Below are 24,506 nucleotides of genomic sequence, written 5' to 3'. Positions count from 1 at the left end.
CCCACGCGAAACATGCATTGTCTCTGGATTGTACATTAATCACCGCTCTTTTCATCATAATGTTCCGCGGTAATTTGATGTGACATCCCGCACGCATAGGATTATACTTATTTATATTTACAGTTAAATTTAGTATTCGCCACAAAGCCCACCCGCTGTCGCGTTCCTGAAATTCTTCCAGCGACGCTAGGGTGGGTTCGATAACGCGCCGTTCGTACCACTCGCGTAAATCGGATGTGCAAAAGAGTTCATAGTTTCTCGTATTGATACTTTTGTTGGCGCGTTTATCCCCAGCCACGAATTCACCGTTAAATATAGTGTTCACTTTCACACAATTGTGTCTTTTTATAACGTTCTTCACATGTTCTATCACAATGTCTTTGGCGTCATCGAGAAATTGGCGAGGTTCGATGTGATTATAGTTTATCACCGCACCAGTCGATACGCGACTCTCGAACGCCGTATCAATCTCGCGCCACACAAGTCCATTTTGACGCGCGCTACATCCGGCACCCGCGTGTATGAAACGTCCACGTACCGAATTTTTCAATCCTTCGAGGCGCGCGATCCGAGCAATCAGCGATTGTCGATTTCCGATCGATAATCGCGGTCGCTTGATGCGACTTTGCTCTTCCAACGACTCGATGTATTGGTCGCATCGTTGCTCCCACACAATGTAGTCTTCCAGCGAATCAATCAATTGTGGATTGCTCTCGCAAATTTTGTTCCTCCATATTGTAACACACTTGCGAAATGCGTTTCCTAATGATAGTTCTGGATGTACTTTAGCAAAAATACTGGCGGGGTGTGCCTCTTTATCACGATTTATATACTGTCTCGTGCATATCATCGAACATTCTAGAATGATTTCATCTTAAAAAATTCCCCGGAATAGCGTCTGCAATTTAACCTTGATAATTTCGCGTTTTGTCACGTACATTTGAAAAATCTAACGTGATTGCATCAGGAGCAGCCGTACATCGGCGCTCGATTTTAGCGAATTCAGCTAAATCTTTGTCTAGGGGTGATGTGCGTTTTAACCTTGACGGTTAATCTTTGTTCCGATGCGCATCTTAACCTTGAAAATTTCGTGTTTTGTCACGTACATTTGAAAAATCTGACGTGATTGCATCAGGAGCAGCCGTAAATCGGCGCTCGATTTTAGCGAATTCAGCTAAATCTTTGTTCTGATGTGCAATTTAACCTTGAAAATTTTACGTTATGTCACGTACATTTGAAAAAATCTAACGTGATTGCATCAGGCGCAGCCGTAAATCGGCGCTCGATTTTAGCACATCCAGCTAAATCTTTGTCTAGGGGTGATACACATTTTAACCTTGACGGTTATTTTTTTTCGCGTTTTGTCACGTACATTTAAAAAATCTGACGTGATTGCATCAGGAGCAGCCGTAAATCGGCGCTCGATTTTAGCGAATTCAGCTAAATCTTTGTTCCGATGCGCATTTTAACCTTGAAAATTTTACGTTTTATCATGTACATTTGAAAAATCTAACGTGATTGCATCAGGAGCAGCCGTACATCGGCGCTCGATTTTAGCGAATTCAGCTAAATCTTTGTTCTGGGGATGATGTCATCGCAGCCGTACATCGGCGCGATAAAATTTTAGAGGAAATTAAAATGTTGTGTCAGCAATAATCCCCTCTACATTGCAATTTGCGATACTATTTGAATTGATATTAATTCTAATACGATCAGTATTGCATCAATCACGCGTGTGAAAGGTTCGCTGAAGAAATCAACATGAATTTTTACGTTCCGATTCGAAACGGTGAAACTCCACCGTGTAAGAAGCAAAAATATAACACGTAAGTTTCGATCGTTTAAAAATTTTATTTATTAATTTTTTTTAAATATTGATCTAATTTATATATTTTTATAGCATTCAGCCTCGTCGTGCGACTCGCATACTTGGAAGAAGATACGCTCTAACCCCAACGTCGTACAAGTATTTGGACATTGGAATAAGCGTTGGAGCTGTATCGTACGTGGAACTGATTCTCGGCGATAATCGAGGCAATCAAATAGTGTTACCTTTTTCAACGTGGAATTTGTTGATGTAGAAGCAAGCAGACATTGAACAATTTCTACAATCGACTGCTCTCCTATTAAGGATTGGAGATTTATCGATCGAAATGTATCAATCGAAAATTGTAAAACTCACATTATGTGACAATTCTTTGTACATGAAACCATCGACATTATTACATTTATTTAATTTTGAAAATTGTATCGATCATATGCACAATTGGTTATGTGAGAATACGTATCTCGTGAATGAAAAATTTAAACAATTTGAAACTGTATTACAACGTAACAATATTACTACTGTATGCGATGCTGTAAAAACGATACGCGATAGTGATGTCTTTAACAGCGAATCATTAATCGATTGCGAATTATTAACATGCGCTGTAAATGATATTCTTTACGATGCGTACAATAAATAATTATTTTTATTCCATCTGTGATTTTAATTCTTTCCTTCCATACGAATAAGAATAGTTATACTTTTCTCAACACGCTCCGCTAAAGATGTAGAGAAATGGTGAGGTAAATGAGACGTGATGCTCTAGTTGAAATGAGACAAAAGATATTAAAAGATATATAATGAAGAGGAGCCTGCGACATTAGAATATTATTTCTTTCGTTAGTCTTTGCGTTTCGTTAGTCTTGTGTTACGTTAGTGCAATGGCTGAAGACGACGTTATTATCATCGATGACGATACGGATGATGATGATTATTGGATGGAAAGAGAGAGAGAAATGGATGAGATGGAGAGAGAGAGAGAGAGGAGAGAGAAATGGAGGAGGAATCATCCGATGGGAAACCTGATTTCCGTTTTCGGACTAGTGATGATGAAGAATTACTTCAATACGAGCGGGAACAACTTTCAAAGAATAATCTGGAAACTTCAATCGTTCAGTTTATAAGACATCAAGAGCTCGGCTTGGAAAAACCTCGCACAAATTCGTTGAGGACATTTCTTCTAGCTCGAGAAATATGTGCGCGAGATTTTGCAAAATATCATGTATGTAAATGTTTCAATATAGAACCTAATCATTCTAAAGTAAATTGTATTGGAAATAAACTGAGTGAAAATCTCGAATTAATAGAAGATTTTGAAAAATTGGAAGAAGATGATCATGAGAATATACTACGGCGGAAATTGGAAACGTTGAAGGTAAAATATTTTTGTCGATGTGTAATAAATTTAAAACACTTAAAATTAATATGTTTGATTTTAGAGTTTACGTGATGATGGTCGACGAGAGGATAAACAGATATGTGAATCCAAATCTGCATCAAAATATAAATTATGTGTATTGTATATCGGTGAATGGAAAATGCCATGGAAAGTATTGTAAGTAACTTTCAATTTATAATACATCAAAAATTCTAAAATAAATTATTAAAAAACTATTCAAATGTCTTTTTCTGTTCCAGGAGCGGCCCCCCTCAGCCCGGCACATCGACCCCTTAGCCTTCTAGGAGCGACCTCCCTTTTAGCCCGGCGCATCACCCCCCCCCCTATATATATCTTTTTTATATTTTAAATTTTTATTTTATTATTATTATTATTATATTTTTTAAATTTTATATCTATCTTTTATTATTATATATTACATATTAAGCACACACACACACACACACACACACACACACACACACACACACAAAATATTGTATTACACACATTTTAAAATAAATTTTGATTGAAAAAAAGAATGTGATTATTTATTCACCTCTCCTTGCGTTCCCATCCCTTGCGTCTCTCTTGTGCTAGTTGTAAGTATAGCGATATCGTTCTCTCTCGTACACGTTGTTCTCGCGCTATTATCGTTCTCTCTTTCGTACGCGCTATCGTTCTCTCTCTTGCGCTAGTTGTAAGTATAGCGATATCGTTCTCTCTTTCGTGCGCGTTGTCTTGCGCTATGATTCTCTTTCGCACGCGTTGTTCTCGCGCTATTATCGTTCTAAGTCTCGCGATATTATAGTTCTCTCTCGCACGCGTTGCTCTTGCAATATCGTTCTCTTTCGTACGCGTTGTTCGCGATATTATCGTTCTCTCTCATTCATATGCTCGTCGCTATCACTCACTCACTCACTTACCTTTGCGTCATCCTTCTCCCACCTATGCAGCATCTTACAATGCGTCGTCCTTGTCCCACGTTGACGCCATCCTTGTCACATATTGATGCCATCCTTGTCACACTGTCCTCTTCACACACACTTAGCGCTATCCTTCTCACACCACCGTCTTCTTTCCGCGGATCCCCCCTACCCGCGCGGACCCCCTCATCCATCGCTCGCGCCGCGGATCCCCCCTTCCCGCGCGGACCCCCTCGTCCATCGCTCGCGCCGCGGATCCCCCCTTCCCGCGCGGACCCCCTCGTCCATCGCTCGCGCCGCGGATCCCCCCTTCACGCGCGGACCCCCTCGTCCATCGCTCGCGTCGCGGATACCCCTTTCCCGCGCGGACCCCCTCGTCCATCGGTCACGCCGCGGACCCCCCCTTACCCGAGCGTGACGTCACTCCCCGCACGTGACGTCATCATCCCCCACACGTGACGTCATCATCCCCCGCACGTGACGTCATCATCCCCCGCACGTGACGTCGTCATAATCCCCCGCACGTGACGTCACCTCCCCCGCACGTGACGTCACCCCCGGTGTGACGTCACCCCCCCCCGCGTGACGTCACCCCCCGCCGGTTCCCCCTCGCCCCTCACCCCCCTTGGAGCCCCTGGGTTAGAACTCTCCTAGTATCACTACTTATATATATATATATATATATATATATATATATATATATATATCCACACTGCACATGATATCATTCGAATATTCTATATTCATACTGTAAATATGCATTACAGATGTAATATACTGAGAATATTCCTATAACATCTCTTATTGTATATTATTTTTCATATATTCTTAAAATATACTTTGAATATCTCGTATTAGTATATTCTTTCTCGTATATTTTCAGGATACTCTATAATATTGCATGTGTTTCTTCATTTTGCCGCTACGCGCGCCTTCAAACTCGTACTTAATTTTTGATGAAATGGACATAAAGGACTGGTACTAACATGAGTTCCAAAGTTTCTTCTTTTTTTTCTTTTTAGTCAGTTTAATTTATAATAATCTGACTTAATTTAAAACTTTTCATTTGTTTAGTAATCTGGATTCCTTGTTGGGATTCAGAATATTAAACAGATTATTTGAAATTAAAATGAGAAATAGTGTGTCTGCGTTTACTGCATTTATTAAAAATATTTCTATTACATATATGAATATACTATATGATATACGAATATATATACGAATGATATATGAATATATATACATATAATACATACAAGTTCTCAGTATCTACATGTGCTGTTAGGGATATGTGTATTTGAATATAAAAAACTTGTATATGATACAATATTATATTTATAAAATAAAATAAAGTTTTTTCTACATAAATAATTTCAATTATTTAAAGAGAAAAAATTAGAAACTAAAAATTAAATATCCATAAAATGGCTTCGGAATGTCAAGGTTTGGTCACAATTTGCCGACAATTTGACGTCAACCATTAGCAACCTTTGCTCGGGATTTGCCATCAATTTGTCAGGTTATGTCAGCAAGATTTGCTCACAATTTGTCGCCAATTTGTCGTCAAATCTTGTCAACAAGCTTTGCTCGGGTTTTGCTACCAATTTGCACTCAGGTTTTGTCAGCAAGATTTTCCAGCAAAACACGAGCGTATTGCGGACATAGTTGATGCCAATTTGCTGCCAAGTTTTGATCAAATTTGTCGTCAATTTGCTGGCAATTTGCGCGCAAATTGCTTATTGGGAATTTATATTGCAACGCGATCGTTCTTGAAACATAACCTAGATTTTTCAGACAGCAATTTTGTAAGATATCAAACGAATATTAGCAAAAAAAAGATAATACAGCTAGAAATTATAGTCTAATACGTTATGTAGAATATGTTGTACATATATGAGTTGATTATTTATAAAGATGAAAAGGATTACCTTTGATATAAATCCACACGTGATTGCTCTCTTGCACCTTGCACGCAGAAGTAAGTCGGAAAAGAGTAGCTACCTGTCAGCAATATGGCTTCTACACGTTCACACAGGACGCGGAAATGCTTGCCGCGCGGCAAAATTTAAACGTGATACATATTACACAAATATGTTAATATATAACATCAAAGTAATGCTAATATGGCGTTTATCACATAACGTGTAATATTTTAGTTGTATTGCTGTTATACTGTTATAAACAGTAAATAACAAAAATATATAACAGTTTTAAAACAAAGTTATATTGCAGTTACAAAAAAAATTAAGCAACATCAATATTAATAACATATAACTTCTGTTATATTGCGTTACCTGTGGATTATATAATAATTATAATCTGTGTTTGCTGGGTGAAAATCTGTCTCATGGTCCCGTTAATAACAAAAAATTGGCGCCAACGAATTAACGTTATTGTATCCAAAAATCTGAATATTTATATATTTATAAGATTAATTATATAATAACGTGATATTTCGCGAATATAGTCAGTTAAATTAGTAAACTTTTTTTACAAATCTATAGGAGAAATTTTCTTGGCGCTAAATTTTCCTTATATTTGCAGAACCGTTGTTATAATAATATTTTCGTCACATGTTAACGTCTGAAATGTAAATTGAATATATATTTTAATACGATTCTTGTTTAATATTCAATGATATAATACGAGATTCCTAAAATATAATTTTTGACAGAATTAAACAGCATATATCTCTCACAGGACTTAGTAATTTTCATAATTAATGTCCATGAGCTGATTTTGTTAAATAACCCAGCAAACACAGATTATAATTATTATATAATCCACAGGTAACACGCAATATAACAGAAGTTATATGTTATTAATATTGATGTTGCTTAATTTTTTTTGTAACTGCAATATAACTGTTTTAAAACTGTTATATATTTTTGTTATTTACTGGTTATAACAGTATAACAGCAATACAACTAAAATATTACACGTTATGTAACAAACGCCATATTAGTATTACTTTGATGTTATATCAAGCGACGCGGTAGCGTCGTGACGCCAAGTACATAAAAAACAGGATCCGAGCATTGAGAGTCACTGCGGCGCTACCAAGTAGCTTATCCGGAATTTCACATCATATAAACTTTCGATTAAGATATTTTAGAAACTAAGACCTTAAGAAAAAATCTAACAGCACTTTTATGATATAATGTGGATACAAGCTTTCGATTGCGACCAGTTTGAATAAAATCGGTGCAATCAATCCCGAAAAATGATGATCGCATGTCAAAATTGTGACATTTTACCCAATAAGCAAAATGTTAGCAGGTTGGCAGCAGCTTGGCAGCAAATTCGATCAGAATCTGGCACCAGAACCGTAGCCATATGTGTCCGCATTAAGCTTTTGTTTTGGCGACAGAGTCTGTAAAACATAACCTGTCAACAGACTGTCGGCAGAATCTGTAAAACCTAACTTGACAACATATTGTCAGCAGAATCTGTAAAACATGATCCGACAACAGATTGTCGGCAGAACCCGAGCAGAATCTGTGCACGCAATCTGATGGCAAATTTACAGCAGAAACCGAACAAGATCTGCGCGCATAATCTGACGGCAGATTGACAACAGAAACTGAGCAGGATCTGCCGTTTCCATTTAAACTGCTATTATAGCCGGATTGCATAAACGTCGCTCAACTTTAATCTTAGCTTAATTCACTCCTCGTCTTTTTCTGAGGGAGGCAGAAAGAGACGAAGAGTGAATTAATCTAAGATTAAAATTAAGCAACGTTTACACAACCGGGACTAAACAATTTATTGATTTATAATATTGAAATAATCCTTATTTATGATTTTGAATATAAAAATACTCATTTATTTTACAAATATGTAATACTCTGTTTATATAAATGAAGTTGAATAAATGGTACATTCATCTTTTGTTTCTAAAAAGTTGCAATTGTATGCATATCGTAAGATTCTTTCTTGTAAACTAATCACACTGCATGCCGAACTTTGTATACATGTATTTCAGACTTGGCAGTTTTTATCTTACATTTACATGTCAGAAAAAAAAGTATAAAAATGAAACAAACTGTTATTTTAGATATGCCGGGCCACGCAAGAAACATTTTATAACGACGATCCAAACATTCGTATGCAGCAGCAGCTCTGATTTTATCCTTATTTTGTCGCTTAGAAAGAAAGAGAGTAGCTGTTTCTGAATCCACAGCTCGAATTTTATAATTTCTTTGACTAGCCCTTTTGACTCCTTATTCTTATATATTCTCTGCAACAGAAAGATAATGACAAAATAAATTTTTCGATAATATGTATACGTAAAAAGATTATACGTATGTAGTAAAAAGATTTTATTTTTTTTTAACATTTTATTTTTTTATTTTATTTTAATAATTTTATAAAAAGAGAATCGTCACGTGAATTTTATTTAGACACATTTGATAATAAATTTGATAGTAAATGTACATTAATATTCAAGATACAATCTGTTTTTTAAATGTCAGTCTTATTGCCGGCTGTTAACATTTCGATGTATCAAAATGTGCATGTTTCCAAAACAGCCGGCAGTAAGACTGACATTTGAAAAGCAGATTGTATCTTGAAGATTAATGTACATTTATTATCAAATTTATTATCAATGTCTCTAAATAAAATTCACGTGACAATATAATACTCTTTTTATAGAATAATTATTAAAATAAAATAAAAAATAAAATGTTAAAAAAAAATTTTTTACTACATACGTATAATTCTATTAAATGCATAATTACACATGACCAAATAATATGCAACAATTATAGAAATAAGAAAAATAAAGTTGTTTCTTACTTTATTTCAGTAGGTTAAGCGTCATCATTCCACATATTGCGGCGAATTGTTACATCGGTTACAAATTGTTTACGCGGACGTATCTTGCTTCGCAATCTTTCCTTAGCAGTTCGAAGAGCCTCCTTCATTTGCACTTGAAATTCGCTACGCGTTGGTTTTTCAAAGTGTTTATTATTACATACAGCTTCTGAAAAAGAAATGCAAGTTACATTATAAGTAAAATATGCAATAATGACAAATATGTTTAAAAAAAAATAGTGACAAATATATTTCAAAACAAGATCATACCATAAATTGTCATAACGAATCGTGTATTGTACATGGGCCGTTGTCGACCTTCGCGGCCGTACCAAGTAAAAGATGCGGTAACAATATCCTTCAGTCCCTCTTTAAAGCATAAATTAACGGCTTCTTTTAAATTAAAGCCGCCAATGTAACGGAAATAGTTTACCTATAAGCAATATATTAGAAATTAAAAATATATAAAAATCCATATTATAAGATCAACTTTATGGCTTTTGCTCATTTGACTTTTACGTTATTCAGAATATGTATTCCGAGGCACAACAAAGGGTATCATTTTTCTTTTTACTTACGACGTCGTAGTAGGTGTCATCATCAATAGTTTCGAATGTTTCCATCTCTGTTAAAGACGATATTGGCAGGATAGCTGATTTATAGGAGACTTGCTGTCTATCTTGTACATATTTTAATATATTTTCCAACAGTACATTCATCCTTCCGCAAATAAAATATAAAAAAATTAGTATTACTACTTTATTAGGTTTCACGTTTTAATAAAGACAATACATCTCATACTTACTTCAATTCTGTTTCTACGCGTGTTCTCCTGCAAACATTCATTGATATTAAAATGTTCTTCTGATAAATCTATTTTGAAATACATATATATTTTCCTTTTACTGTATTTCTACAATAAATATGTATGAACGTACCAATTGTCCGTTTTCTCTGACTGCGTAGGAATTTCTACACGTCGACTTGAGTGGCTTAAACCAGACGATGTTCTTAAAATATTCTGCTCTGTTGTATTACTTTCTTGTGTATGCGTACTATTTATAAAGGAATGTGTGGGTAAAGTGTGTGTCATAGACATGCGTGATACAATAGGAAAACAAGTACGAGGAATATGTGGTTGAATGCTCGTATGTGATGAAACGTTTGCGTCTAATGGAGTGCTCGTATGAGATTGAATGTTCGCGTGTGGTTCAACATTTACGTATGATGGAACACTATTAGTATGTGATGAAAGGTTTGCGTCCAATTGAGTGCTTGTATGAGATTGAATGCTCGTGTGTGGTTGAACATTTACGTATGATGGAACACTACTAGTATGTGATGAAACGTTTGCGTCTAATGAAGTGCTCGTATGAGATTGAATGTTCGCGTGTGGTTGAACATTTATGTATGATGGAACACTATTAGTATGTGATGAAACGTTTGCGTCCAATTGAGTGCATGTATGAGATTGAATGCTCGCGTGTGGTTGAACATTTATGTATGATGGAACACTACTAGTATGTGATGAAACGTTTGCGTCCAATTGAGTGCTTGTATGAGATTGAATGCTTGCGTGTGGTTGAACATTTATGTATGATGGAACACTACTAATATGTGATGAAACGTTTGTGTCTTGAGTGCTTGTATGGGACTGAGTATTTGTATATGATTGACTGTCTGTATGTATATATGCTGTATGTATGTATGCTGTGACAAATGGGATTGGTAATCATTATCAGAGCAGTCAGAACTGAAATCGTCTTGTTCCAAAATGCTTCTTATCTCATATGCATCCTTCTCGATATCTTCAGTAGTGATATTCCCTTTTTTTTTGTTTCTTCGGAGCTTCGTCTGATGAAGTGGTCATGTAACGCGATGGTTTACTTATCATTCGTTTTGGCCGTTGTTTGTTATCTATCTGTGCCTGCAAATAAAAATGCATATAAATTACAAAACATAATATGTAGCAGATACATATCTGATATTAGCTGCAACATGTGACATAATAACTTCCAAAACTCGGATTTTTATAGAAAACATGTATTTTATAATTTCTCATTAATTAATTTTTAATGATTACAATATTTTTAAAAGTTATAAATAATTATAAAAGAATTATTATTATTATTATTTCTCTGATATTAAGTTAAATGCATTTTATTGTACAGCATGTGTATATGTTAGCGATAATTTTGTAACATTTTTTAGAATATATTTTTAGAATACTTAATATGATAATTCGAGTGGATATAATTTGACCACGTTGCGATTGACCACAGCCATCTCTGATTGGTTATCGTTGCTGGTTACCCTAGGCATAGGTCGATATAATTGGCTGTGGTCAATCGCAACGTGGTCAAACGGGACGCTCCCGATAATTCTTACCTTTGTGTCTCATAATATTTTACATTTCCCTTTTTTATCAATATTTAAGTGATATTGCAATCTGTTTCTAAAGATTAATTCAAATCAAGACAACTTCTTCATAATAATAGAGAATTAAACTTGATAATATTATTAAAATGCTTGACAAAATAACTCATACATGCAATATATATACCTTATGTTACCTATGAGCGATACAAGAAAAAAGAACAGCAGAAAGGCAACAATAATTGCAAAAGTAAAAACAAAGGCATAAAGTGCACACATAACAACACAAAGTGCAATAGTAAATAATATAGCATGCTACTCAATAACAAATTCGACTTCTTGATAAGAAGGTGCAAGAGATATGGAAAAGCAAAAGAAGAAAAATTATAAGTACGAAAGATATGCAAAAAGAACATCAAATCCAATTCCAATTCCTGCAAAAATGTAATAAACAATGTAGAGGACAAATCTTACATTCTCTCGCTGTGTATAATAGCAGCGACTATATATTGAACCACTTCCGAATGATTTTCTTCATCGCTGCTGCTATTGGCCTCTGATGTGGAATTCCAAAGAGGCATTCTGTAACACTTAGCGCGAACCTCGTCCAAATGAATACGATAAACCTCGCTACTTAATGTCGAACATTTATATATTTGAAGAGCAGAAGATAAAATGCCAACATCATAAAAATCTTCGATAGTAGTCGATTTCTAAAAATTTCTTAACCACCAAAAGATACAAATTGTTATCCATGACAATGTCTACAACGATGCAAACTGATCCATCATGTAAGAAGCAACAATTATCACGCATATCTATACTTAACAACATTTTGTTAAATGTAATCTTATTATATTGAGGACTCCCATTAGCTGCATTACGTTGTACGGAAACGTGAACAGAAGAATCAATATCACAATTATTATTTATCTTATGAACTTTTATTTCTGCCATTCTGTTAAAGAATTGTTGAATAGGTAGACCTGGTTTTCGGCAATATTTTTTAAAAATAGCCATGTTATTTTCGTATGGAAAAGCAGAAAAAGAATCCAAATTACCAAGACGTCTCACATCGTTGGTGAGATGAAGAAGACCATGGACATTGTAAGTATTAAAGTTGGGACCGTATAAATTTTCACATCTTTGGACAAATTTTTGTAGCGCAAGCTTTGCAAAGTTTAACTGCAATCTTGATGGAGAACTTGAAACCAAAACTCTTATAGCTGCGTGAAAAAATAAAAAGTGTTTATAAACTTGTTCGTTAAGTATACCATACGTTACAACAGGACCTGTATAAAGAAGAAATTGGCGAAATTCTGTCGCCTTATACTTTGAGCATGTATCGAGTGATCTAGGACGTCTTGCAAAATCTGAGGGACAATATTTTTTGAAAATATTTAATCTTGCACACAAAAGAGAAATAGATCTACCTGATAATTTTGAAAATCGAGAATACTTTCCATACACCCACGCTAATAAAAGTTTTTTCATCACTCCTAAACAAACAAGGTGCATATATTCGAATGGAACTTGTGAAACCATACCTATTGGAAGCATTGATAAAGGGCTTTTACCCTCTTTATGATGACTTTCATCAAAACCTATGATATATTCCTCATCCGTTCGAGGAGAATTATTAATACGATTGAAGACATTACGACCTTCGCTGCGTGTACCGCAGATTTTGCACTTAGAACAGGGTTGATTGGATGTATGACCTCGATGATTGAGAATAAAGGCACGAGCTGGTGCATCAGCTATAAAACATCTCAAGGATATTGGTATTTTATTACCATAAAAATTTCTCCGTTTAACATTAATCTTTTAATATCTGTAACGAATCTTTCAAAAAATACATTAGGATCATGTGGCTTTTGCATTCCTTTATATACCTCTACAACAATTGGCTTTGCGTGCTGGATATTTGCAATTCTAATTTGAATTGACCAGATATGAACACTACTTGATTTATCTAATGTGCATCCATCAGTGTTAAAATCTATTTCTAATTGATTAATAGTGATTGCAGATGAAATACTCTCGAGACATTGAGTAATCTCTGTTTCAAGATCAAAATGAATATATTCACCTGGCTCCACATTAAAAGTAACAACACGATTTCGTGAAGCGTCCTAACATCCTTTGGCAAGTTAGAAAAGCAAGGATGCGTGCGAAGTAGAGATAATATCCTATTTCCTTGAATATGCGTCAAATTGATATCTACGAAACAAGAAGCTAATTGTTCACGAAAAGATGGTTCTGTCGAAACAGTATTGAAAAATGAGGCTATCGCATCACTAGACTCAGAAACAGAGGACGAAGGAGAAGAAGACCCATTTTCTATATTGATGTCACACCAAGTATCTATAAAATTATTAGAACGATTACATTCTATAGATGTTGATGGACCAGGAATATCTTGTATATCTTGTATATTATCTAATTTTTTATATCTGCAAAAATTTTGCTTAATTTCCAATCTAACTCTACTTCTCTGCCTTGAGGATAACCTATGCAATGCTTTTCGCGAAGTAGAAAATTTTAAATTATTTGTTTTCATATTTACGTATTTTCCTCTTGGCTGCAGTGAAGATTATATACTTCCAAAAATTGACTTAAAATTAATTCAAAAACTGTACTTCTCACATAAACTATTCTCCTTTTATTTCTTGTGCACTTAACACACAAATACACAATTGTAACAGTGAAATGATCGAAACGACCAAAAACAATTGCGCGCGCCAAATGCCGGTAAAACTATGACCAATTATATGAGCTTCAACTGTCAGTTACCCAATCAGAGAGCATCAGATTATGGCGGGACATCAGATTATGACGGGAAATCAGAGTATAACGGGATGCAAATTTTTACATAATGCATAATGTATAAGAGGATAAAATAATCAAAGTTTTTCATTTTTATTATCAAGATGAAAATGAATGGTTGTAATTGACTTATTTTTACTTAAGCAAAAGTTTGTGCCTAGATCCAGACAAACAATATTAAAAGTAATAATAATTCACAAAAACGAAAAATAAAAATACTTGTGGAGATTAGAAAATCAGTGTAATAAGAGAAGAGTAAAGAACAACACAAGATATTAGAAAAAAGATATATTGGATCTATAATTAAAACTTTACGTGTAGTATTTTGCTTCTTTTGCATTTCTATGTTCTGTAACACATTATGCATTAACATTTTAAATTAAATTTATATACTTTTCGTTTTTATTAAATATTACTTCAATATATGTTGCTCCTTGTTCCTAGTTTAGCTTATAACATATTAAGTTGAGTTTATAATGTAACGTAAGATATTATGTCATATATAACATAATATCTTACATTACGTTATCATTTCTTTGTATACTTATTACAACCGTAAATTATTGTAAGGAAGTTGATTATTGATCTTTTTTTCCTGACAATACATTTCAACAAAAATATTTTAATTTATATATATAATATACGTGTAATAATATATATATAATAAACTTAATTAATATAATAATATGTATAAGTAACTTCCTTGTAATAATTTATGGTTGTAGTAAGTATATAAAGAAATTATTATATTTGAAAACTTACATGAGGCTCTCGATTGTCTGGAACGATGGTGATCATCATAGCAATATATCCAGCACTTGCTTCATAATTTGTTTCTTTATTGGCATTTCTTGAAATTTTATGTGATAGAGTAAGGATTTCTTCAAACCATAGTCCCAAGATGGGCTCGCTGTCCTCCTCTATTGACATAACAGTTTGTTCTATACATATAGGAGTGAACACATATCGTTACATTAATATAATTATTGGCATGTAAATGTCAGCATGAACACTTTGAAGCTGCATTCAATAGTTCATATTACATACCACTGTATATCACACAACTTGCTTCAAATTAATTTTCATGCATTAATTATATAACAAAAATTAATATCTTCAATATTCTATGAAAATTAAAACAAATTTTTTTAAAAATAGCATTGATATGTTCGTATATTAATAATATAATTGATTATATAATAAATAATAGTTCATTACATAATAAAAATATTGTATAATAAAAACAAAATTGCACAATAAAATAAAAATTATCTAAATTTTTGTAGCATATACAAACATATCCTGAACAAATACACATTTTTTTATGTAACTGATATACTTACTAAATATTAAAACTAGATACATATAAATATATATGCAATATATATTAGATAAATATATAATACATATCGTATATATATTTATACCTTCATCAGTAGAGTTCTCTGAGCAACTCAAAAAATCTTCATAGTACATAGTAGAATCGGATTGATTTAATGCATCTCCTTCTAAAGGATGCTTTTGTATTCTTTTCAATGTACAAGCCTGCAAGAAGCAAAAAATATACATGAGTAATAAGCTATTATTAGTTTTTTAAAATTAATATAAATGTTTATAAAATAATCCATTACCTTTCTATAACTAATAGTAGCCAAAGAAAATAACAATTGATTTATATTAAGACTTTGCAACTCTCCAATAAGTAAATGATTTTGTAGAATCTATAAATAAAGTTTAATTTCAAATAAATATATATAAACTCAATTTTTTTTCTAATGAAATGTTATACAGGGTGTTCAAAAAGTCCCGGACAGGTTGAATATTTCATAAACTATGCACTTTAGAAAGAAATGTTTCAGATAAAAGTTGTATGGCTTGAAGGGGGCCATAAGATGGTGTCATTGGTTTGACCTTGAAAAGTCGTTTGAAGGTCACGTGAAGGTAACCTTCAATTTCTTAAATGGAACCCCCTATTTTTTGTTACTTATTCTTGTAGCTTATCTCGAGAGCTTTCCAAAACACTATAATAAAGTATTTCTTCATTGAGTACTTTTCGAGTTATGAGGCTTGAAATAATTTCTTAATTTTACATAAACCATAAAATATCTAGTAAAATATTAATTTTCGATCATCTTACCTTAATACTTTTATGTACAAAATAATGAAAGGAATCAATTGGTGTAAAGAAAATACATAGTTATTTTTAAGAAAAAATATGTAATTGTTAATTGCAAATTACATATTTTTTCTTCGAAACAACTATGTTTTTTCTTTACACCAATTGATTCCTCTCATTATTTTGTACATAAAAGTATTAAGGTAAGATAATCGAAAAATGAATATTTTACTAGATATTTTATGGTTTATGTAAAATTAAGAAATTATTTCAAGCCTCATAACTCGAAAAGTACTCAATGAAGAAATACTTTATTATAGTGTTTTGGAAAGCTCTCGAAAATAAGCTACAAGAATAAGTAACAAAAAATAGGGGATTCCATTTAAGAAATTGAAGGTGGCCTTCACGTGACTTTCAAACGACTTTTCAAGGTCAAACCAATGACGCCATCTTATGGCCCCCTTCAAGCCATACAACTTTTGTCTGAAACATTTCTTTCTAAAGTGCATAGTTTATGAAATATTCAACCGGTCCGGGACTTTTTGAACACCCTGTATATTAAGACTTTAATAATAATTAATATAATAGAAATTGGAAATATTGAAAATTACAATATTATACAATTAATAAATAAAATTTATGTGCATAACATCTAAAATAACAAATAGATGTGTTACGTCCAGTGGACTCCACGATTCTTTTCTTTCCTCGAAACGATTTCGTGGAAGAAGGAAATCAAGGATCGACTTGCATTCGGAATGCAAAGCGATTCTTCTTAGAAATAAAGATAGCACTTAGAAGAACGCAACCTCATCCGCGGGTATCGTCATTAAACTTTAACAAATCTAATACTGAGAATGGCCAGTCGAGATAGCGTCAACGAAACTCTAAATAAATTTACGAGTTATATGATGAAAAGTTGTTATGAGAAATTCTAACTGTCCCGTATCTATGGGTACGGCTTTATGTTCCAAGCCTCTCTATCCAAAGAATTTTCAAAATAAAGATCTGGTCCTCGGAAGAGTGACAAATAATAAACGTAAGACAAAACCTTTCGAAATTGATAGTGCACGTGCGCTCGTTCGACAGGCCACCCTCAAGCGTTCTCCGAATCGCCAAATCATCAAGCGATAAGATAATCAGCTCACTCCCACTCTCTACTGGATGGAGCTAAGTCTCGAGCCAAAGGGCTTAACCAATTAAAATCTCAAGAGACCCCTCTCCTTTTAAAAAATCAAGCTCCTTGACCTTAGGAAGGGAGTAATAGAAATCATTTCATTCGCCTAAAAAGATTCCCCACCATCCAGAAGGGAGGAGGAGTAAAATCCTTAAAACTTGCGAGCCGAAGACGCGGATACACTTCAGTTCACAGTTCATAGAACACAGTTCATTTTAAAGAAATTACGACACCTCTTTCGTGCAGCACAGAGTATCCGTTTAAATTCAATCATTGTCAATAAGTAAGTGAAGTGAGTGAGGTGAACTTTGGATCAACTGAGCATTCTACTCATCTTCAACCAACAGCCACCCACCTGCGCTTTCAGCTCCGGTCGGATTAAATTTCTTTTTCAACACCTTGCAACGTTCACAATAAGTAGTAAGTTTAAATTTCTCTCTCAGTTCCTATTTCTCTTTCCCATTCGACTGGCGATATCAAAAACGATCTTTAAGTAATTAAAGAGTTTGAACTATAGATCCTTAAAATAATAAAAATTTAATCAATAATACTCTCTAGCAGTTAGAATTTCATAATAACCATCAATAGTAATTTATCCTTAACAATTCAATTCCCTTTCCATATAACTCTTATCTATTCGTTGCGGATTTCAGAATTGGAATTCACGAATATTCCTCCTATCTATTCGTTGCGGATTTCAGAATTGGAATTCACGAATATTCCTCCTATCTATTCGTTGCGGATTTCAGAATTGGAATTCACGAATATTCCTCCTATCTATTCGTTGCGGATTTCAGAATTGGAATTCACGAATATTCCTCCTATCTATTCGTTGCGGATTTCAGAATTGGAATTCACGAATACTCCTCCTATCTATTCGTTGCGGATTTCAGAATTGGAATTCACGAATATTCCTCCTATCTATTCGTTGCGGATTTCAGGATTGGAATTCACGAATATTCCTCCTATCTATTCGTTGCGGATTTCAGAATTGGAATTCACGAATATTCCTCCTATCTATTCGTTGCGGATTTCAGAATTGGAATTCACGAATACTTCCCCACTCTCCAAAGATTCTTTACAGCAATCTATCCCATTAGTTCCCTTTAATTTTCTTCTCGATATAAATATATATATATATATATATATATATATATATATATACTTCTTCAAATTGTGATCGGATATATTTCAAATGAAAGGATTGAACGATAAATAAACCTTGAAGATCGTTTCTTGATAGAGACCTAATATACCTGATCGATCATCTATCTTCATCAATAATTACCGTATTTAAATCGCGTATCTTAAATTTTACTAGTGTCGCCTCATAATTCGCGGTCAAACAATAGGCGTTGGCGGAATCGCCGGAACAAACGGTTAAGAGAAGGGCTGGCTCAGGCTATCGGCGGTCCAGTAAATCGTTCGACCACTAGTATAGACAGTAATAAACTCGACTCCAACACACACACACCTAACCCTTCTTCCTCACCCCGTATTCCGAATTATTCTCCAATCTCATCCCCAGGGCATTCCTCGACCTCCCCCGGTACACCTGTTCCAGGCCCCGCGCGGTCGTCTGGTTCACCCCCCAGATCTCCTACCCCGACCCCACCAGAATTTTCTCCTTCCCCAGCTACTTCATCAACCCTTGTATTCGAACCCTCTCCTTTGCCTTCTCCCGAACCCCCTCGTTCCCCCTCACCTCCTGTCCGGGAGCGTACCCCTCCCATACCTGTCATCACCCTCGACTCAGACCCTCCTTCTCCTTCCACCTCCTCGGAGTTTTCTGAGTTCAGCGAGGCTCTGGAAGATTTCGCGAGAGATCTTCCCGACCTTGAACAAGATTCCCCCGATTTCGACTTCCCTCCCGATTCCCTGTCGGAACATCCCGACACCCCTGAAACTCCCGAACCTTTCCCTCCTCACCCTCTAAGTAATTTCCTATCACAGTTTCCCCTCATCGACTTCCCCATTCCCGAAGGAACTTTCCGTGTGGGCCCCGGTCCTGTTTATCACGAGGAGTTCCTTCACTACCTTACCACTGCCCCTCCCGATGCTATAATTGCTTGGCATCTCCCTGGCTTCCACCTTCCATTAGGAGTTCCTATACAAGCCCTGTGGAAGAAATTCCCTCCGTCCACTATCCAATTTGAAAATCCTTGACCTTTTGTGCTCCCCCCCCCTTTTTTTTTTTTCTTCTTCCCCACCTATAATATACCTGTTTAGATAGCAAATTTTAAATTAAAAGTAACAAAATTGTAATAATCTCCAGCCAGGGGTAATACTTAAGATTAGATTTACCACTTTTATTCCTGGCTGACGTCCTCCGAACCAATGTAACACCCGCGGAAATTCCCTCACACATACAAACAACACACATATAAAATTTTCAACTATATTTTGTATTTTTAGAAAAGATCTTTATGTAAACATTTCATATTGCTCAAACGACTAATTATTGAATAAATGATAATTTATAATAAAATCTTCATTTAATTTTGCTACCCGTTCTCATTCCTTGAAGTCCGAAATCGCACAGGGTCCCGTCCCGAGTAAAAGAGATTCGATTCTCTTACCGAAAAGGGACCGACGAGCGTAACGGGCTGGGACACTCACAGAGTTAAAGGGACCATTCTGGTCACTGACCTGTGCCAGGCCCCTGACAGTGCGCTCGACCCGATCTATACACACGCTCGAAAAGTGTGTCACCGGGTAAGTAGGTTGCGTCTTTCCAGACGGCCCGACCTTTTAAGGGTCTGGACGTAACATACTGATTAATTTTGGGGGCTCGTCCGGGATTGAAATGTGCGATCTTGGAAACCGGAATGAGTGACGGGACTCGAAGTAAAGTCAATAAAGACGAAATAGAGGATCTTTATAAAACTGCAATAGAGCGATATAGTAAACCAAAAAACACTCGAGCTATTTCTACTCCTTTACACACATCTACCCCTAAAGCGACATCTAAACAAGTCCAATTTATTGAGGAAAATTCTTCCAATTTAACTGAAAATACCTTAATTGCCGATTCGCCTGAGCCGTCTTCCAACGATTCCGAATCTACCGCCGCAAACGCTAGTATAAGTAAAATAGTTGATAGTAATAACTTTGAAAATTATCCTGAAAACCCTAAAATCATGGCGCAACAAAATCCTTTCGCCACACTGAAATATGCGGTTGACGCTGTCCCCTTCTTCGATGGCAGCAACATTCCGCTTAACTATTTTATTGAAAGCTGCGAAGAAGCAAGATCAATGCTTCCTAAGGAAGCCGAACCGCAGTTTACTAAAATTTTAAGAACACGAATAGTAGGTGAAGCACGCAGAACGATTCAAGACCAAGATTTTGATAAAGTATCGCAACTAACTGCTTATTTAAAACGAATTTATGGGCCGGTAAAAACCGTCTATCAACTCCAAGGAGAACTAGGATGTGTTTATCAGAAAAATGACGAGGATGTAGTTACTTATGCTAACCGCGTCAAGATCTTAGGAAAACAGATATTAGAAGCGTATAGAGGACCCGGAAATACATTGCCAGACCAAGCTACTAAGACATCGCTAGAAAAAGATATGAGTAAATGCTTTATAAGGGGGCTTAAGCCCGAAATCGAACAAAGAATAGCGAGGGATTTAGATGTACAAGAAACGGTCGCCGATGCCTTAAGGATAGAAAGAGAACTGCGGGTAATGACAGATTTACGACAGGGACAGAGCAATGACTCAAACAGAACAAAAATATTACCTACTAATCGATTGCGAGAAACGTGCCAAATTTGCCTCAAAGAGGGGCATGTAGCAAACAATTGTCGAAAACTCTCTCAATTTTCACTACAAAATCACCATAAATCTGATCTAGGCATGGAAATATTAATATGTCAGATTTGTAAGAAACGAGGGCATAGTGCTAACAAATGTCGGTTTCGCGATCCTCAAGCTCGACAAACGATAAACGTAATACAGGAAAAAGCTGTCACCTGTCAATTATGTTCAAAACCAGGACATAATGCAAAAACCTGTCGACAAAATACTAATAGTCAACCCAATAAAGTCTCTGTAATTTGCCAGTGGTGTGATAAGCCAGGGCATTCCGCCAATAATTGCTGGAAAAAACAAAATGAAGAGAGAAACCTCGAAAATAAACCGAGAATTACTTGCCAAACTTGCGACAAATTCGGACACACCTCTAAAGAATGTCGTTCTAAAATTAATCAACAAGCGGCGCCTAAGAACGATTTATTCTGTCGATATTGCAAAGACCGAGGTCATCTACTCGATGATTGTCAATTACGTATCGCGAGTAACAACCGTCGCAAGGAAAATAGTCACGGAAACTACAAGGGCCCCTCGACGTCGGGTGTGCAGCAGGGGGCCGGGCAGACCTCACACCCTTCACAATCTCAAGTGGTCAAATAGGAAGTAATAACATAAATGTACAGCCTGTGACAGTAAATCTCAACAAGCAAAGCCTAGTGCCTACTGTCCGGGTTAACGTTAAAGATATGCCGACTTCCATAACTCTTATGTTAGATACAGGATCTGGACCTAATGTTATCAAAGAAAATTTCGCGCCTGAGGGACTTAATATTAATTACAAAAATATATTAAAATTAAATGGTATAAATGATTATCCTGTTTACACCCTCGGTGAAATCGTATTAACTCTTTTTGAAATACCAGTCATCTTTCATATTGTATCTAACGATTTCCCAATTCCGCAATCTGGAATATTAGGCAACGAATTTTTTAAACAAACTTTTTCGAAAATAGATTATGCGGAAGAATGCCTGGTTGCATCCGGAATTAACATACCTTTCTTTACGCCGGAGATGATCGTAGTGGCTCCACGATCTGAGTCATTATTTTATGTGAGGATAAAAAATCCAGAAATAAAAGTAGGATATATACCCAGATTAAAATTAACTCACGGAATTTATCTAGGGGACACCATTGTCGAAAATACATCCGGAAAAGCGTATTTAAACATCATAAGTACCCTAGACGAAGAAACGGAAGTACAAGTTCCGAACTTGCGCTTAAAACCGTTGAATGAAGTGCTTGACGACCATGAATCTACACTGGAAAATAGAAACGACTTAGAAAAATCAGTCCGTATGGAGGAAGAAATTAAACATAAGGAATTTAACAAAAAGATTGAAGAGCCCAATTACAAGGATGAGATGGAAATCGAAGATAAAAATAAAAATATAAATGAAGTTAGCATCAAGGAATCTCAAAACAAAACTAATAAAGAAATAATAAATCAAGAAGAAAATGAAATCAAGAATAAGAATAAAAATAAAATAAAAATAAAAAGGAAGAAAGAAGAGGAAACTGCAAGTTGCAAAAATGGAGCGGACTTTAAACATGAAAACCATCAACATAATCCTACTATTGATGGAATATTGAATGAAAATAAAGAAGAGATATTAAACAAAAGGGAAAACAAGAAAGAAACTAAAAATAAAAATAACCATGAAGAAAAAATCAGGAAAATAAATTTAAAAATCCTAGAAGAGGCAAATTACCAGACCTCTCCAGGGGAAATTAACTCTAGGATTTCGGAGGGAAATTTCCAAACCTCGACAGAAAATCCTAGATCCGTCAATTGTGAGGAGGGAAGTTACCAAACCTCATTACACAATTCGACACCTTCTTGTTTTAAAAAGGGGAGCGATTCCTTATCCCCCTTTGATATCGAATTTCCGGAATTCGAATTATTTTCAAAAAATAATGATAATGAATTTGAAATTTCTCTAAAAAATCTCCTCAATAAAGTTCAAACGATGACTCGGAAAAATAAAAAATAAAAAATTAAAGGTCTCAAAGAATACAGACCGTCTTCGAGAATTTCCACGTCTTTGTTAAACAAATCTCAAGAGATCATAGATAAATTTATGCGAAAACGTAAATCAAAACATGACGAAAATCAACAAATTAATACTGCAAATTCCAAGTGTTTGGTGGTCACTGAAATAAAAATGAAGGATCGACTCGTTAAAATAATAGAATCTCTACGATTAGAACACCTAAATGGAACAGAGAGAGACAACGTAATAAAATTAATAACGAATAGTCAAGATCGATTTCACATTCCCGGAGAAAAATTGACTGCGACGAACGTATTACTACATCAAATTCCGACCACAGACGACCATCCAATAAATACCCGACAGTATCGTTTCCCACAAATACACAAAGAAGAAATAAATAGACAAGTAGAAGAATTACTAGAAGGAGGCATTGTGAAACACTCACAATCACCTTACAATACGCCTATATGGATTGTGCCAAAAAAGGAAGATTCAAAGGGTAATAAAAGGTGGAGAATGGTCTTAGACTTTCGCGCTTTAAATGAAAAAACTATAGGAGATGCATATCCTCTTCCGAATATCGTCGATATATTGAATCAATTAGGAGGAGCTCGTTATTTTTCAGTATGCGACTTAGCATCCGGTTTTCACCAAATAAAAATGGATTCTGTAGATAGTCATAAAACCGCATTTACAACGCCTTTTGGACATTATGAATTCGAGCGAATGCCTTTCGGTCTTAAAAACGCTCCAGCGACCTTTCAACGCCTAATGGATTTAGTGTTGACCGGATTACAAGGTGAAGAATTATTTGTTTATATGGATGATATCGTCATTTACGCATCTTCATTGGAAGAACATGAAAGGAAATACAATGCATTAATTGAACGTCTTCGTGAGGCTAACCTGAAATTACAACCTGATAAATGTGAGTTTCTGAAATCTGAAGTAACATATCTGGGACATGTAATCGGCAGAGATGGAGTAAAACCAGATCCAAAAAAATTAGAAGCAGTACAACACTTTCCAAGACCGAAAACACCAAGAAATATTAAACAATTTTTGGGACTTGCCGGATATTATAGAAGATTTATACCGAACTTTTCTAAATTAGCGAAACCATTAACATTATTATTAAAGAATGATGTACGATTTGAGTGGACGGCCACTCAAGAGGAGTCATTTGAAACTTTAAAACAAAAATTGTGCGAAGAACCAGTATTACAATACCCGGATTTCTCTA

At 35.2% G+C, this 24,506-nt stretch overlaps 3 protein-coding genes across 3 annotated transcripts; 1 reads left to right on the top strand and 2 right to left on the bottom strand.

The window, feature by feature from the left end:
* Window positions 1-7,909: 7,909 nt before the first annotated feature.
* LOC145974829 (uncharacterized) lies at window positions 7,910-10,749 on the bottom strand. The gene is made up of 6 exons (XM_083104871.1): window positions 9,889-10,749; window positions 9,756-9,782; window positions 9,529-9,670; window positions 9,221-9,383; window positions 8,933-9,119; window positions 7,910-8,372 (listed from the first exon to the last, which is right to left on the bottom strand). The coding sequence occupies exons 1-5, from the start codon at window positions 10,047-10,049 to the stop codon at window positions 8,947-8,949; spliced, it is 666 nt and encodes a 221-aa protein (XP_082960997.1). The 5' UTR covers window positions 10,050-10,749; the 3' UTR covers window positions 7,910-8,372; window positions 8,933-8,946.
* Window positions 10,750-10,814: 65 nt separating this feature from the next.
* Window positions 10,815-18,970, bottom strand: LOC145974313 (protein purity of essence-like). Its single transcript, XM_083104107.1, has 5 exons — window positions 18,941-18,970; window positions 15,583-15,700; window positions 14,918-15,096; window positions 11,801-11,916; window positions 10,815-10,877 (listed from the first exon to the last, which is right to left on the bottom strand). Exons 1-5 carry the CDS (start codon window positions 18,968-18,970, stop codon window positions 10,868-10,870), a joined length of 453 nt encoding a protein of 150 aa, XP_082960233.1. The 3' UTR covers window positions 10,815-10,867.
* LOC145974823 (uncharacterized) lies at window positions 16,723-22,923 on the top strand. Its single transcript, XM_083104858.1, has 2 exons — window positions 16,723-17,868; window positions 18,770-22,923. Exon 2 carries the CDS (start codon window positions 20,277-20,279, stop codon window positions 21,864-21,866), a length of 1,590 nt encoding a protein of 529 aa, XP_082960984.1. The 5' UTR covers window positions 16,723-17,868; window positions 18,770-20,276; the 3' UTR covers window positions 21,867-22,923.
* The last annotated feature ends 1,583 nt before the right edge of the window (window positions 22,924-24,506 follow it).

This window comes from Camponotus vicinus, unplaced genomic scaffold (assembly GCF_025532165.1).
Source record: "Camponotus vicinus isolate PSW18456_S1 unplaced genomic scaffold, iyCamVici1.0 SCAF_7, whole genome shotgun sequence".
NCBI classification, from domain to species: domain Eukaryota; kingdom Metazoa; phylum Arthropoda; class Insecta; order Hymenoptera; family Formicidae; genus Camponotus; species Camponotus vicinus.
The sequence above is the reverse complement of the archived record's forward strand: the minus strand, read 5'-3'. Positions and strand labels throughout refer to the sequence as shown.